A 14,391-nucleotide genomic window follows, 5' to 3' on the forward strand; every position below is an offset into this window, starting at 1 on the left:
AAAGTCCTATGAGACGACCTTCCTATAACTCCGTCCCCAGGACACTTAGACCACATTGACTCTCCCCTAACTCGGAAAAGCAACACAGCTCAGAGCAGCTCCGCCATGTTTTCCAGTGCGCATGCGTACGCACACCCCGCACGTCCTAACCCCAACCAATCAGTACCCACGTCGGCGCCACGTCGGGCGTAGGGGCGGAACTGCTTTCTACACATGCGCACCGTCGGGCGTGCCGTCTCTCTTCTGCCCGAGCGCCGCCAAGATGGTGAGTCTGGCTGTGGCGGGCTCCGGGTCTGCCCTCCATGCTGCTCTACCTTCGCTTGGGCCGGGCAGCCGAGGAGTGTAACGGCGCCCTGCGGGTCTTACGTACTGGGCGGTGAGGATCCCCGGGCGGGCGGAGCGCGGGATTTCGAAGCTCCCCGGTCGCGCGGCGAAGGAGCGCGTGGAGGCCCCGGCGGGCCAGGGAGCGTCTGGGGCCACGCGGGCGCGCCTCGGCCGCCAGACCTGAATGGCTGGGGCGGCTGGTAGCCTGGCCCAGGCCCCTGACCACTGACCACATCGGGCTGGGATTGGCCGGCCGGAACCCTGCTTTTGCCACCAGGGCCTCTGCAGATTTCGTCCAGGTCATTCCATGATAATCGGGCAAGTTTCCCTCAATATTCTGGTTCTTTGTACTTATCCTTTAAGCTGTAAAGCCTTATAAAAGAGTGTTTTATCTTCCTGCTTTTCTAACTCCCCTACTCCAATTTCAGGTGTTTAGGCGCTTCGTGGAGGTTGGCCGTGTGGCCTACGTCTCCTTTGGCCCTCATGCCGGGAAATTGGTCGCGATTGTAGACGTTATTGATCAGAATAGGGTAAGTGTAAGGGATGTCACAACTGCGTGTGGCAGTGAATGGTATACGGTATGCATGGTGGTGGTGATTGTCCCCTGGCCTTGTAAGCAAAGAATACCATGGGTGGTAGCTTTATTTTGCTAATAAGAAAACAGGCAGTGCAGAGTAGACGCTAAAAGCATGATTTGAGTAGCTGGAAGAAGTTCCACTGGTTTTGAGTAGTTCTCTGTCATTGAAACCTTCGGGACTTTCAACTAATGGGCTTAAGCATTAGTGAGGTTTAAGTGAATTATGATATCTAAACGGAATTTAGAACAAAACCGGAGCCATAACAAGCCTTTTTGTTTGCTGTCATCTGCATTTGAGAATGACAAGCTAAGGGGTTCGCCAAAGCCTGTGAGTGGGTATAAAGTTGATTGATAAAATTGTAAGGATTGAAGACACAATTATCAAGTAAATCACATATTGTTGGTGTATATGGTGTGCAAATAGTGAAAGTTTAAAGATGCATTTAAATGGGGATTTGATGTTTCTGAAAGGACATGGGATATCTGCATGCTGTTGTGTTTACATTGAGATTCTTAATCTTAAATATTCTAGGCTTTGGTTGATGGACCCTGCACGCAGGTGAGGCGACAGGCTATGCCTTTCAAATGCATGCAGCTCACTGACTTCATCCTCAAGTTCCCACACAGGTAACTGTCCACCAGCACCTCTCCCTCACCCTTGTTTATTCTAGAAAAGTTTACTTAGTTTAATTAAAGAAATGTTTTGGCTGTTTTCCTTTGAGAATATAGTGAACGTACTAAAGAATAAGAGCCATTCAAAAGAGGCATTTACAGCTAGAAGTTGACTGGCATTATTTACTTATTAAATGTTCTGTGATTATTTTTCCACTCTGGTAGTTAGCTGGCTTTGCCTTTTCACAGATTTGCCGCCCCCTCCTTTTTTTTGTCCCCTTGTCTCAGGATTTATGTAACAAAAATTAAGGAGTTGTCTTGTAAACATTTTTTTTTTAAAGATTTATTTATTTATTTATTTATTTATACATACATACATACAAGCACTGGGTACAGTCAGAAGCGCGGGAGGGTGAGAGAATTCACCAGAGCCAGAGTGGGGAGCAGAGCAGGCAGAAGGACCGAAGTACACTGCTGAGGGGAGCAGCGGGCGGCAGGAGAGGTCTGCGCACCATGTGGGACCCTCCTCTGGTGGCCCGGGAGCAACCAGGGATTGAACCGGCACTGCAGAGGCTGCGGGCAGCTTCGCAACCCAGCGCTCAACCACTGCGCCACCGGGGAGGCCCTGTCTTGTAAACATTTTAGTCACTTTTAAGTTCCAAGGCAGAAATACTTGGAATTTCCAATACTAGCAATCTTCAGTTAAGCTTTTAGCATGTGTCAATTATTAGGTGTTTAACATATTTCACAAAACAACACACAAGTATTTTATCATTTTAATATGACAACTGGTGGAGGAATTGAGGCAGCCACTAGAGATGGGTGGTATATTGTGGATGCTAAGACATTGATGTGTTGCTATAGTTATCTTTGCAGCAGTGACAAATTGCAGTGGAACATGGGCTCTGGCATGTACTATTCATTTATTTTTTAAAGCATGCTGGGTTTTGATACTTGAGATATTTGAATTTCAAAATAACTAATTGAATTTTATGTTTGGCCATCTTTAAACATTATTGTATACAGTAAAAACATTGGCCCTAAGGATTAAATTTTACCTTATTCTTTATGAAAGGGAAATTTTATAGATCCACTACACAAGACTGATGTTATATACATGAGGTGATTTTTAAACTCAGCATGTAGGTTGGTGTGTATTTCTTACTAAATGTGTGTTTGAGACTATAAGATAAACAACTTGAGGGGTTATGAGTTGTGCTTTTCAGAGGATATAAGTTGTCTCCTTGGATTTCTATGACTTTGAAAGTGATTTCCTTAATTTATGGTCTTGGCTCTTTCCAGTGCCCGCCAGAAGTATGTCCGGCAGGCCTGGGAGAAGGCAGATATTAATAAAAAATGGGCAGCCACAAGATGGGCCAAGAAGATTGAAGCCAGAGAAAGGGTAATGATGGGGTAGTTTTAGTTTTGACCTTTTTTGGAGGGTTGGAAGGTGGTATAAGAGGGGTAGTTGTTTGGTTTTGTTTTAATTCAATTAATTTATTTACAGAAAGCCAAAATGACAGATTTTGATCGTTACAAAGTCATGAAGGCAAAGAAGATGGTAAGTTTTTTTAAATTAATGTGATTGTTCTATTCTAACTCTAAAAATCAGTGCTTGCCCAAGCTTCATAGACTGAAGTTGCCTTTATAGGGGTCTTGGACAAATGGTTTTATGATGCATGTATGATTAACGTCATCTTACATTGAAACTTTTCAGAGAAACAGAATAATCAAGCTTGAAGTTAAGAAGCTTCAAAAGGCTGCTCTTCTGAAAGCTTCTCCCAAAAAAGCACTAGCTGCAAAGGGTGCAGCTGCAGCAGCTGCTGCAAAGGTTCCAGCAAAAAAGGTGACTGCTGCAGGCAAGAAGGCTCCAGCCCAGAAAGCTCCTGCCCCGAAAGCCGCGGGCCAGAAGACTGCTCCTCCTAAAGCTCAGAAGGGTCAGAAAGCTCCAGCCCAGAAACCACCTGCTCCAAAGGCATCTGGCAAGAAAGCATAAGAGCATAAAAGGCTATTATAAAAGTAATAAAGGTTCTTTTTAACCGTTGGCAAATATATTTAATCTGTGGGTGAAAGTATGTTGCTGAGCTAAGGATTCAGAGGCCCACTTGGTAGTGGTGGTGTTAATGTCATCAGATGATGAATTTCTTAATCTCCCTCTGCCCAGATAGTCCAAAGTCATGACTAGTTAGTGATCTCTTAGAACATTGTGATCATTGGAGTTTTTGTTTATTTCCCATAAATGTTAATTCCCAACTTCCAACAATTTTAGGATTTAGCAAGCTTTTTATTTTTACTTTTAGGGCTTTACATTTTCTTCTTACATCAGTAACTTTTGGGCACTGAATTTTAGCAAGTTTCTTAACAGAAAACATTAGAAAACGAGTCAGAATTTACTATGGTATGTTGATTTCAAAAGTGTCAAGTTCCTTATTTCTAACTAAAAAGGTAGTTTCCAGTTCTTGCTGAAATAATAGGGGCAAAACTCATTTTTGCCTGGTGTTATTAATAGGCAAGTGATAGAGGAAATATAAGCAATTTGGGATTTCCTGTCCTAATATCTGGAGTAGGAAAATGTCCTGAGAAACTGGCATCTTCAGTTACAACTTGAAAACATGGTGTAAGGGAAGGATGGACTGGCTAGAGAATAAGGATGCCAGCTACTTTGTTAGCTGGGGGTGGGCAAGAAGCCATTGGGTGTATTCAAATGCAGTGATAAACTTAGCTCTTGCTGTTGGACTAAATTGAGAATAGTCTTCAGGCAATTGAAGGTAATACTGAGCACAAGTGTGTTCCTTACCTTGTCGGTGGTCCATCCAAGCCAACTAAGTTACATGATTGCAATCACATGATCGTTCCTTGTGATCAGTCCCCTTCCTGAATCTACCTAGGAGTTCCGCCCCTGTTCCCCCATCTCAACATACAAGATACTACTGCAGAGATTTCCAAGGATGTTAGCTTTTTGTGTCAGGAACTGGGCAAGACCGGACATAAAAAGCACTCTGCCCCTATCACTCATGAAGTAAGTTTTAGGAACTTTGTACCAGGAGTGGGGGACAACTTACATCACAATAGTACACCTGTATCTCTCTGATGCCTCAACTCTGTAGTTCTAAATTCAAGATGACTTTCCTTTAGAACCTGGGAGAACATCTTCCAGAGCTCCTACTTGGCTGTAATTCTGGGCTAGGTACTGTTAAGAATGTTACAAGTGTTTTGACTCAATCCTTGAATTTGAGTTTGGAACTGCCGAGTTGGACGCTACTATCATTCTCTCCATTGAGGAAGCACGAGAACCGTAATGTCGAGCGCCTGTCTTTGAGGAGTAGATGGCTTACTTGGGGTGAAAGGAGACAAGAGTAATACCAGACGCGGGGCTCGTCGGGAGACGGCCGGCTCGCGGGAACCATGGAGAAGGGCCAGCCTCCCGGTTTCCTAGAGAGGCGCTGGTAGCGCCGGCGCCCGCGCTTCCGCCTTGCCCTGCACCTCCGGGCTTCCGGCGCCCGCGGTTAGCCGCCAGCTCTCGGCGACCCGGCTCCCTTCGCGGCCTTCGCAGTCCCGGAGCTCCGCGTTGGGGCCCGGCAGACGCCCGCCGGCGGGGCCCGCAGCGCGTGGAGCCCTGGCCCAGCCCCCCGGCCCCGAGGCGCGCGACCCGCCCGCCCCGAAGAAGCGGAGTAACGGCCTCTGACTCGCGGTACTCAGCGGGGGAGCCGGTGACGTCGGGGGTCGCCTCCGTGCCAGGGTGGTGTGTTCAGATCCGGGTCGGGCCCCCGTCGACTCACGCTCTCCCCACGGGCCAGAGCACCGCTGGCCTTTCTCCTGAAACATTTGGTCCAGGGCTGCCCGCCCCCTTTCAGATCTCTAGAAACACCCAATACAAGCTACTTGGTAATGCAGTCATACTGGGCCAGAGCTTTATATTCTTACCTCCTTCCTTCTCTTTTGTATTGTTTTGGGGGATTTTCTTAAAAACTATGAATTCACTGCAGTTCTGCACTGATACTCTTTCTGAAGCAGAGCCCCTGGTTTATTACTCAGCCCCACTGAGGGACATTGGATTCAGTTTGCCTCCTGCTCAGATGAGGCCCTCAGTGCCTTTGGTTCCTTGGAGCCTTCCTGCCCAGGAGCCTGCCCTGGTCTCAGTGCAGCTCCTGTCTGGCAGGGGCTGGGTTTTTCCCTTCTATAGCTGGAAATGAACAAATTTGATTGGAAGTTGATCAGCACCAATCAGACAGCTGGGATCGGAGTGCCCACCCTCTTGGCAGTTATGAAGCCCAACTGGTGCATTCCCCAACCCCCCCACCCACCTTGCTTCATGCGTATAGTTTGGATTGTAAATGGACTGACTTTATTGGAGCTCTCACATGGGTGCCAACCAACTAAAAGCACCAGTCAGGTTTGAAAGGCAGGCACCCTAGAAAGTAAATAAGCCAGGCTCCAACCATCTTGAGAGCGTTTGGGGAGTTGATGAGGATTTGAGGAGGTGCTCAAGAGGCAGTTGGAGAGGCTGTCAGATATGTCCGGAAGAGCTTTGCTGAGCTGTACCATTCCTGCCTTTGTGGACTTGACCTGACTCTGCCTCTGCCATTGCCTGCTAAGTGACACCATAAGCCCTGTGCTGGGTGTTCCTAAAAGAGCTGGTTGCTGTTGGCTTTATGACTACTAGCATAGCTTTAACTGTGGTTCCTGCCCCTGACACAGATTGCCATTGCTGGCTGCTGTGGTGCCACTTCGCAGAGATCTTCACCTTAGCAGAGAGTGACCATTATTGAGACCTTTGCTTTTGGTCCAGCCTCTAACACTCCTTTCTCCCAATTTCGCCATCTCTCTCCCCTTTGTAAATAAACCCTACTGTTGTTGAACCCTGAATCTGAGTCTTGTCCTGCAACTGCAGTTGTAGGTGCATGTGGGAGAACCCACCAACTGTAACATTTTGGTTCCCCTAGGCTTTGTCATGATTATATTTCTAGGAATTTCCAGCCCTCCCAGGAAAATCTGAAGGCTGTACAAAGGGAGCAGTTGCAGCATCCCATGTACCCCTTACTCAATACCCTTATGAAAAACTGTTTCCAATGAGAGTGGCGAGTAGGCTGAGGGAGAGGTGATGGGAAACAAGACAGAGTTAGTCACATGGTTTTCTCTCCTCTTAGCTCCACAGGTTCTGCTTTGCCATACACAGAAGGCAGTGTGTAAAGCAGTGGCCATCAACCATGCTCCACACTGCGTGGTCCCAGGTGAGCTGAGCTGTCTTCCAGCTTTCCATATTTAGAACAGCTGTGAAAGGACCAGGAGCCTGACTTGGCCTGTGTTTAGCTTTGCAGCCATCAATAGAGTATGGGAAAGGAACATTTTCGAGGAGTTGATGAAGGAGAGTGGGTAAATGTGGAAGGATCAGGTTGGTTGGAAAAGATGGAAACACCAACTAAGTAGTTCTTTTAGAAAATGAGAATCATGCAAACTGAAAGTATAGTCTACAGATGAGCAGGTTCAATTTCAGCAGGGAACTTGTTGAAAGGCAGAATCCCAGTCCCATGCCAGATCTCCTGAATTAGAATCTATATTTGTATAATATCTGGGGAATTAATGGGTAAATTGAAATTTGGGGAGTGGTAATTAGCATTACAATTCACAGAGGAAGACCACCTCCTGAGATTAAATGCATACTTTCATGTGAGGAGTTTGCTCTGCAAAGCACAGAGTTAGGGCACAGTAAAGTCAAAACTGGAAGCATTTGACGAGTGTGGGCTAGCGAGGGTGTGGATTCTTGGAGGAATGTTGAGTTTGGAGCTAAATACTAGCTCAGTGCAGACTGCAGCTCAACCTCTGGCAACCTGTATCTTTAGTTGGCACAAATTCATGAATGTTGGAAGCACTTGCCCCTCAGTTTTTCATGGCAGCAGAGGATAATTTTACTGATTTTTTCCTCTAGCTTCCTAGATCATGCAATGAGAACATGTGGTGTCACGTGTAATGGGTATAAAATGAGAAAGTTCCATCCTAGAGACAGAAGAGCAGTGTGTATGTAGCCCCTTTTTTGTGGACCACCCACTTCTGTTTGAGCACTTAGTCCAAGTCAGGAAATGTTTTAGTATTAGCACAATCTGTTCTCTCCATGTGCTTTGCCTGGAGTGTAGTAGTCACTCAGGATTAGGATCTACTAAGAAAACCCTAAGTGACAGAGTCGTAAATAAGCTAGAGGCTTCTCTTTCATACAAAAGAAGGCTGGGAGAGGCTATCTGGGCTAGTGTGGCAGCACCACTGTTTTCAGGCATCCAGGCTCTTTTCTGTCTTTCTGCTCTACCATCCTGGCACCAACTCTTGAGTTCAAGGCCATTTCACGGTCCAATTTATCTGCTCGATACCCGGGTATCGTGTGCATTCTAGCTAGGAGAGGAGTTCAAAAAAGGTGAATCTCTCAGTTCTTTTAGGAACCTTCCAGAAGTCCCTGACAGTATTTATACCACATTTCATTAGGCCTCACTTAGTTGCCAGGACTGGATATAGTCCCAAGTAAAATTAAGGGGCATAATACACATTTCTCCTAAAATAATATGTATTCATTTAAAATTGGGAATGATAATTCTTACATCACAGATGTGTGCTAATGATTGAGGAAACTGATATAAAAGTAACAGATAAACAGGATACGACACAGAGGTCTAAAGAACTTGTGATGGTCTTCTCCTTGAGAAGGTGGAGGTGGCTGTAGCAGGAGGAGAAAGAGATGCACCTGCTGAAGGGAACAGCATTGCAGCTTTGACAGAGCTTAGGTGATGGGGACAGGTCTGTTCAAGGGCAGAGAGTGTCATCAATTCCCTTAGGTAAGGGAGATATTACTGTACATTGCCTTCAAGGGATAATCAGCTACTTCATAAGGTAGAGAGAGGGAGAATTATCCAGGGTGAAAGGAACTCTGTGCCCAAGGAATTGTTCCTTTGTCTATAGTATATGATGTAGAGGTGGAAGACTACAAAGTGGCTGAATGGTGGGGGACTTCAGGCTGGATAGAAGCAGGATGAAAGACGCTGCTGTGGTCATTTAGGAAAATATGCCAGAAAGACTGAGCCAGCTAATGGAACTAGGTATGGGGTTGATGTGGTAACCAGGCAGACAAGAGCAGATGCTGCATTGTGTTCTTGGGCTGAACAGCTGTGGGGCCTCAGAGTTATACTCACTGAAAATGGGAATGTTGCCTGAGGGCTACCCCTGACAGGGGTGCTGTGTGACCCTTCTTGCCAGACCAAGCCCTCCATGGGGCTCAGAGTCATTAATCCAGTGGATTGATCCCTTCCTGGAGTTCTGCACTTCCCTCCCTGCCTTTTTCCTTTCCCCTGCTCCATGCAGAACTTGAGGAGAATCTTCCTGTTTTAGGAGTCAGTGACCTTTGAGGATGTGGCTGTGTACTTCACCCAGAATCAATGGACCAGCCTGGACCTTGCACAGAGGGCCCTGTACAGGGAGGTGATGCTGGAGAATTATGCAAATGTGGCTTCCCTGGGTAAGTTCTCTTTCCCCTCTGAAGTGCATCTTCTGCCTCAGAGACTCCTGGCTTCCCCCTTAGCAAATCTTGGAGTTCTGATACCACTAGGATTGATGCTCCTTGATTGAGGTCCCTACTCCTCAGTTTCAGCAGTAGCTAATAGAAAAGGATCTGGGTTCACTTTGGCTTTACATAAAACTCCCATATTCCCTATTTCCTGGTGGGGAGTCTGTTGAGAGGGACTTTGCTCTGTGCACAGAGAATTTAGAAGATTCCTGGTAACCCACTGTTCTGGTTCCTTGGAGGGGACCTTGGCCCCATCTCTTCTTTGAGAATCCTTTAGGTTCTGTGTGTACACCTTCCAGAGATGATGGGAACTCTGTCCTCTCAGAGCTGGAATAAGCTTCCTCCTGAGCCTTCCTTAGAGCCCCAGATTCTCTCCACCTGACTGACAAATGTCCTTGTACTCCCAGGACACCCACTCCTTTTTTCACCTAGTGAAACTGAGGGTGGACTGAGAGGGGTCAACAGGAACCCTTTTTAACTTCTTGCTCCTTTTCTCTCCTTTAGCGGATTTTCCAATCCCAAAGCCAGATCTAGTATTCCAGCTGGAGCAAGGGGAAGCACTGTGGGACCTGGATCCCTGGATGCATGGGTTGGGAGAGGCCCCGAAAAGCGTCTGCACGGGTAAGAGGAGCACCTGCCGCCTTCCTCCTCTGCTCTCCCTCCTCCTATCTCTTAATGATTTTAACAAGAAAAAGGGTGGATTTTTTTTTTTTTTTTTTTTTTTGAGACATATAGCTGTTGTGGGGATGAAGGTCACTTTTACTCAGGTGTCCCTCACTAGCACTTCAACTCCAAACTGGAAAAGACCAGTCCAAACATTTGATATTGTATCATTTTCTGTGTAAAGCTAAAGGATTTCAAAATGCTTTGTAGTGAGTAGAGACTTCTCATGGTCAGTTTAAGAACATAAACATAAAGTAAGAACTTGTTTTTATAAGAACATTGTGTGCGTGTGTGTGTGTGTACATGTAGGAGTTTGTGAAACCATACATGTGGACAGAATTTTTATGAATTCCTAAATAGTAAATTTTAAATAGTTTTGAAAAGAAACCTGTTTATTTACTGGGAATGAATGGTTTCTTTATTTGAAAGATGTTGAGGGCCTCCCCTGGTGGCATAGGTGGCTGAGCGCAGTGCTGTGAAGGTGTCCGCAGCTTCTGTAGCGCTGGTTCGATCCCAGCTGGTCTGCGAGGGTCTCACATGGCGCAGCAGATCTCTCCTGTCTCGCCTGCTGCTCCCCTCACAGCGTATTTCGTCAGTCTGCCTATTCTGTTCCCTGCTCTGTTTCTGGTGAATCCTCTCACCCTCCCGCGCATCTGGCCTGTACCCTGGTTCTTGTATAAATAAATAAAATCTTAAAAAAAAAAAAAAGATGTTGAATGAGGTAATTGTAAAGAACCATCCAGAGGTTTGGTAAATAGACTTTCTTATTCATTTGACCTTCTTTTGAAGCTCCTAATTCCTGTGCTATTCAGAACTTCTGTAAAGCAAATGTTCCTTTGTAATTCACCTGCGCTTTTGTCTTAATCAGCGCCTTTAGGTTGACGCCAACACTTCAGGCCAACTTGATGAATCGCCGTTCCCAGTGGCTACCTGCAGTTATCTGTGTTTCCCTTTGATGCAGCTGCATGATGTCTCTTTAGCCTGCAAAGGCTTTAAACCAGCATGGTCCACTGGAACTTTCTATCGTGATGGAAATGTCATGTATCTGGAGCTGCTTACCAAGGCCTCTCTTCCTCAGTGTAGAGATCTCCTTCCTCTCATTTAGCTCCCTCTACTTTGCTGCGTCGCTTCTGCTACCTGTGACTTCATCCCATTCCCGCTTTTCTTTGTCTGTCTGTTTTCAGTTATTAGCTTCTGCTCTCTGCACTGATAGTACTGCTTGTCTTCTCTAGTTCCATTTGGTTTTTTAACCTTTCAGGCAGGTGGATATGTCTCTCTCCAGAAAATACTTATGTCCGGGGCAAGCTAGAAATGCTTCTAATGTAAATAGATGACTTTTGTGTTTTCTTTTTCTCTTGCTAGGTGGTAAAACCAAGACCAGGAATGAGGAGCAAACTCCAAGGCTGAACATTTCTAATGAATCTGAGTCCGATAGACTAATAGTGGAGCGAGTGCACCCTGACTTTAAGGACAGCTCAGAGAAACTGCAGCTGTATGACACAGGGAACAAAACAAACTCAAAGAAAGGAAATTTCACTCAACTGACAGCCCGGGATCATAAAACCTCCACTGTTGAAAAAGAGGAGACAGCCAGGAAATTGGGAGGAGCCAGTGATGTCAGCACACACCTCATTACAAAGCGGCGCCTCTCTAGAGAACAGGTGTTTTATAAATGCGGTGAGTGTGGCAGATGTTTCCACCAACATTCAGACCTTCACCAGCACCAGAGAATTCACACTGATGAAAAACCCTACAAATGTAAAGAATGTGGGAAAGCCTTCAGATATAATTCAAAACTGTCACGGCATCAGAAAATCCACACTAGGGAAAAACCATACTCATGTCAGGAATGTGGACAGACCTTCAGCCAAAATTGCCACCTCCTGCAGCATCAAAAGCTACATGGGGGAGAGAAGCCCTATGAATGTAAGGACTGTGGAAAAACCTTCAGCTATAATTCAAAACTTACTTTGCATCAGCGAATCCATACTGGAGAGAAACCCTTTCAGTGTAAGGAATGTGGGAAGTCTTTCAGGTGCAGCTATGACTGCATCATCCATGAGCGAACGCACACTGGGGAGAAGCCCTACGAATGTAAGGAGTGTGGGAAAAGTTTCAGTTTGAATTCAGTCCTGATTCGGCATCAGAGAATCCACACTGGGGAGAAACCTTACAAGTGTAAAGAGTGCGGCAAGGCCTTCCACCGGAGCTGGGCATTCCTTCAGCACCAGAGGTTCCACACTGGGGAAAAGCTCTATAAATGTAATGAATGTTGGAAAACTTTCAGTTGTAGCTCACACTTTATAGTACATCAGAGAATCCACACTGGGGAGAAACCTTATGCATGCCAGGAGTGTGGGAAGGCATTCAATCAGAAAATCACCCTAGTTCAGCATCAGCGTGTCCACACTGGCGAGAAACCTTATGAATGTAAAGTGTGTGGAAAAGCCTTCAAATGGAACGCCAGCTTCATTCACCACCAGAAGTTGCATACTAGGAAGAAACCCACCCAAGTTACTGTGCCATCTGCAGTTAAACCCCACCACCCCTCTTCTGGGGCAGTACCCCTCTCCCCACAACCTCCCCAATATGTGTTCTCTGCCCCAGCCATGCCAGGGCCTACCCCAACTTCACATGCAGTGCTCCTTCCTCTCTCTACACCTCTTTTCCTGCTGCTCCCCATACCTGAAATGGTCAGTTCTTCACCGGTGCAAATAGTGCATTTCTTTCAGGATTTTACATCTGGGAAGTCATCTCCTCATAGCCTGACCCCTTTATCTCGCACCCTGTAAGCTAACTTAATGTTCTCAACTCCCATTGTACCTAAGTTACACTGGCTGCTGATCATGTCTTCTTTGATACTCGTCTGGTCTTGTATAAGTCATTATTTTCCCAATTCCATTTTAAATTCTCCACTTACGGGCCATGTTTGATTATTGACTTCAGTCCCCTAGGCAGAAATGGTAGTATTTGCGCATTTCAGTGTCCACTTTGGGCCTATACCATCAGTCTACCTACTTTCTCTGCTGGAATTGGAAGTTTGCAGAACTTTTTTTTTTTAAAGCTTCTATATCTGCTGGTTTTTTTTTTTTTTTAAGATTTATTTATTTATGCATACAAGAGCTGGGGTACAGGCAGAGATGCGGGGGGTGAGAGGATTCACCAGAGACAGAATGGGGAACAAAACAGGCAGACTGACTGAAATACACTGCTGAGGGGAGCAGCGGGCAAGATGGGAGAGGTCTGCTTCACCATGTGGATTTCTCTCTGGCTGGCCGGGGATTGAACTCATGCTGCAGAGGCTGCAGACTGCTTCATAGTGCGATGTCCAACCCCTTGAGCCACGAGGGAGGCCCATTGCAGAACATTTTGAGTTTTAGGAGTATGACATTACAATGAGATGGGCCATAGTAATTTGTGAAATAGGAGCTAGGCAAAGTTCGTGGGAGGAGGGGATCAGAGAGTGTATCTAGTGGTTGCTTTCAGGATTAAGGAGGGCTACTGGAGGGCCAGTAGCAAGGGTCACTGGGGAATCAACTTTGGATTTTTTTTATTACCTTGATAATAACCATTAGAAGGATCTCTGTAAGCAACAGACCATAGGAACAATCAGTGAAAAGAATATGAAGCGATGCGTTGGCATTGATAGCAATAATGTAAAATTACATCTTTAAACTTAATTGGAAAGGGACTGTGGCTCTTCTATTTGGATTCCTCTTTTTATTCGTATGTTTAATTTCAGTACCCAATTAAATGTGTAGGTATGAAAAGTGACTTGGGCTTGTGCAAGTTAGGGCAGGTGTCTGGGTGTAGTAATCTAAGTTAGCATCACACTGGTGAGCCCCAGAGAAAAAAGAAACCCAGTAATGGCTTGCTGTGTTCCTGCCTCAGAAGTGGGACCATTCCTGATGACTCTTACACACGTTCTTACACCTGCTTCATGTCCCCTGTGATCAAGTCTGAGTGATGGTACTTCTAAAATAATTTTACAATGAGCTACTTGGGTAACACTAAGAATAGTTAAGGACACATCTGCCAAGTGTTCATTTGTCACTGATTTTCCATACTTTCCATCTAGTGGCTAGAGACCTTGACCGTTCTCAGAATCACTGCTTCAGGACAGCCCCGCAGCATGGAAAAAAGAGGTACTTTAAGTAATAACTTGGGAAGGCAGTGCTAGGAAAGTGATATGTATACTATTATAATACCATAAAGTAGGTCTGCAAGGAGGGCATCGACAGGCTTTTAAAATACTTAGTATTTATTTGAGGCCTCCTCTGTGAAAGGTGCTTTACATATATCTCATTTAAGCCTCACATCCAACATTGATCCAGTGTCATCGTTATTCCCACTCTACATAGGGAAAAACCAAGGTTCTGACTTGTCCTTTTTATCTAGGATGCCTGGCGATTTTAGTTGGTTACCGAAAAGGTGTGCCCTAAAAACACCTCCCACACCGCTAGGTCCTAGGAAGCTGAAGGACTTGAAAAGGGCAGATGGAAACCATGATTTCCTAAGTACTGCTCAGCCTAGCATCTAAACGGGGTCCCTGAGCCTGCACAGCCCAGGCGCCAGTGACCCAGGTGGCCGCTGACAGGGCCATCGGTTAACTGGGGCCTCATCTGGGCCGAGGGCTGAGTACAACTGGGGCGCATCAGGGCCACCCCACCCC

The 14,391-nt window shown here is 45.9% G+C and overlaps 2 protein-coding genes across 3 annotated transcripts; both read left to right on the top strand.

The window, feature by feature from the left end:
* The first annotated feature begins 200 nt into the window (after window positions 1–200).
* On the top strand, window positions 201–3,558 carry RPL14 (ribosomal protein L14). The gene is made up of 6 exons (XM_037526751.2): window positions 201–265; window positions 753–854; window positions 1,434–1,528; window positions 2,816–2,915; window positions 3,021–3,074; window positions 3,231–3,558. The coding sequence occupies exons 1-6, from the start codon at window positions 263–265 to the stop codon at window positions 3,507–3,509; spliced, it is 633 nt and encodes a 210-aa protein (XP_037382648.1). The 5' UTR covers window positions 201–262; the 3' UTR covers window positions 3,510–3,558.
* Window positions 3,559–5,215: 1,657 nt separating this feature from the next.
* Window positions 5,216–14,258, top strand: ZNF619 (zinc finger protein 619). Of its 2 annotated transcripts, none has more exons than XM_037526752.2 (5): window positions 5,216–5,906; window positions 6,661–6,744; window positions 8,882–9,008; window positions 9,561–9,677; window positions 11,082–14,258. In XM_037526752.2, exons 1-5 carry the CDS (start codon window positions 5,703–5,705, stop codon window positions 12,509–12,511), a joined length of 1,962 nt encoding a protein of 653 aa, XP_037382649.1. In that variant the 5' UTR covers window positions 5,216–5,702; the 3' UTR covers window positions 12,512–14,258. The 2 variants fall into 2 exon arrangements, with proteins under 2 accessions (XP_037382649.1, XP_037382652.1); XM_037526755.2 differs by having other exon boundaries at window positions 5,233–5,398.
* Window positions 14,259–14,391: the final 133 nt, after the last annotated feature.

This window comes from Talpa occidentalis, unplaced genomic scaffold, assembly GCF_014898055.3.
Source record: "Talpa occidentalis isolate TD23 unplaced genomic scaffold, MPIMG_talOcc4v2.1 talOcc4.10, whole genome shotgun sequence".
NCBI lineage: Eukaryota > Metazoa > Chordata > Mammalia > Eulipotyphla > Talpidae > Talpa > Talpa occidentalis.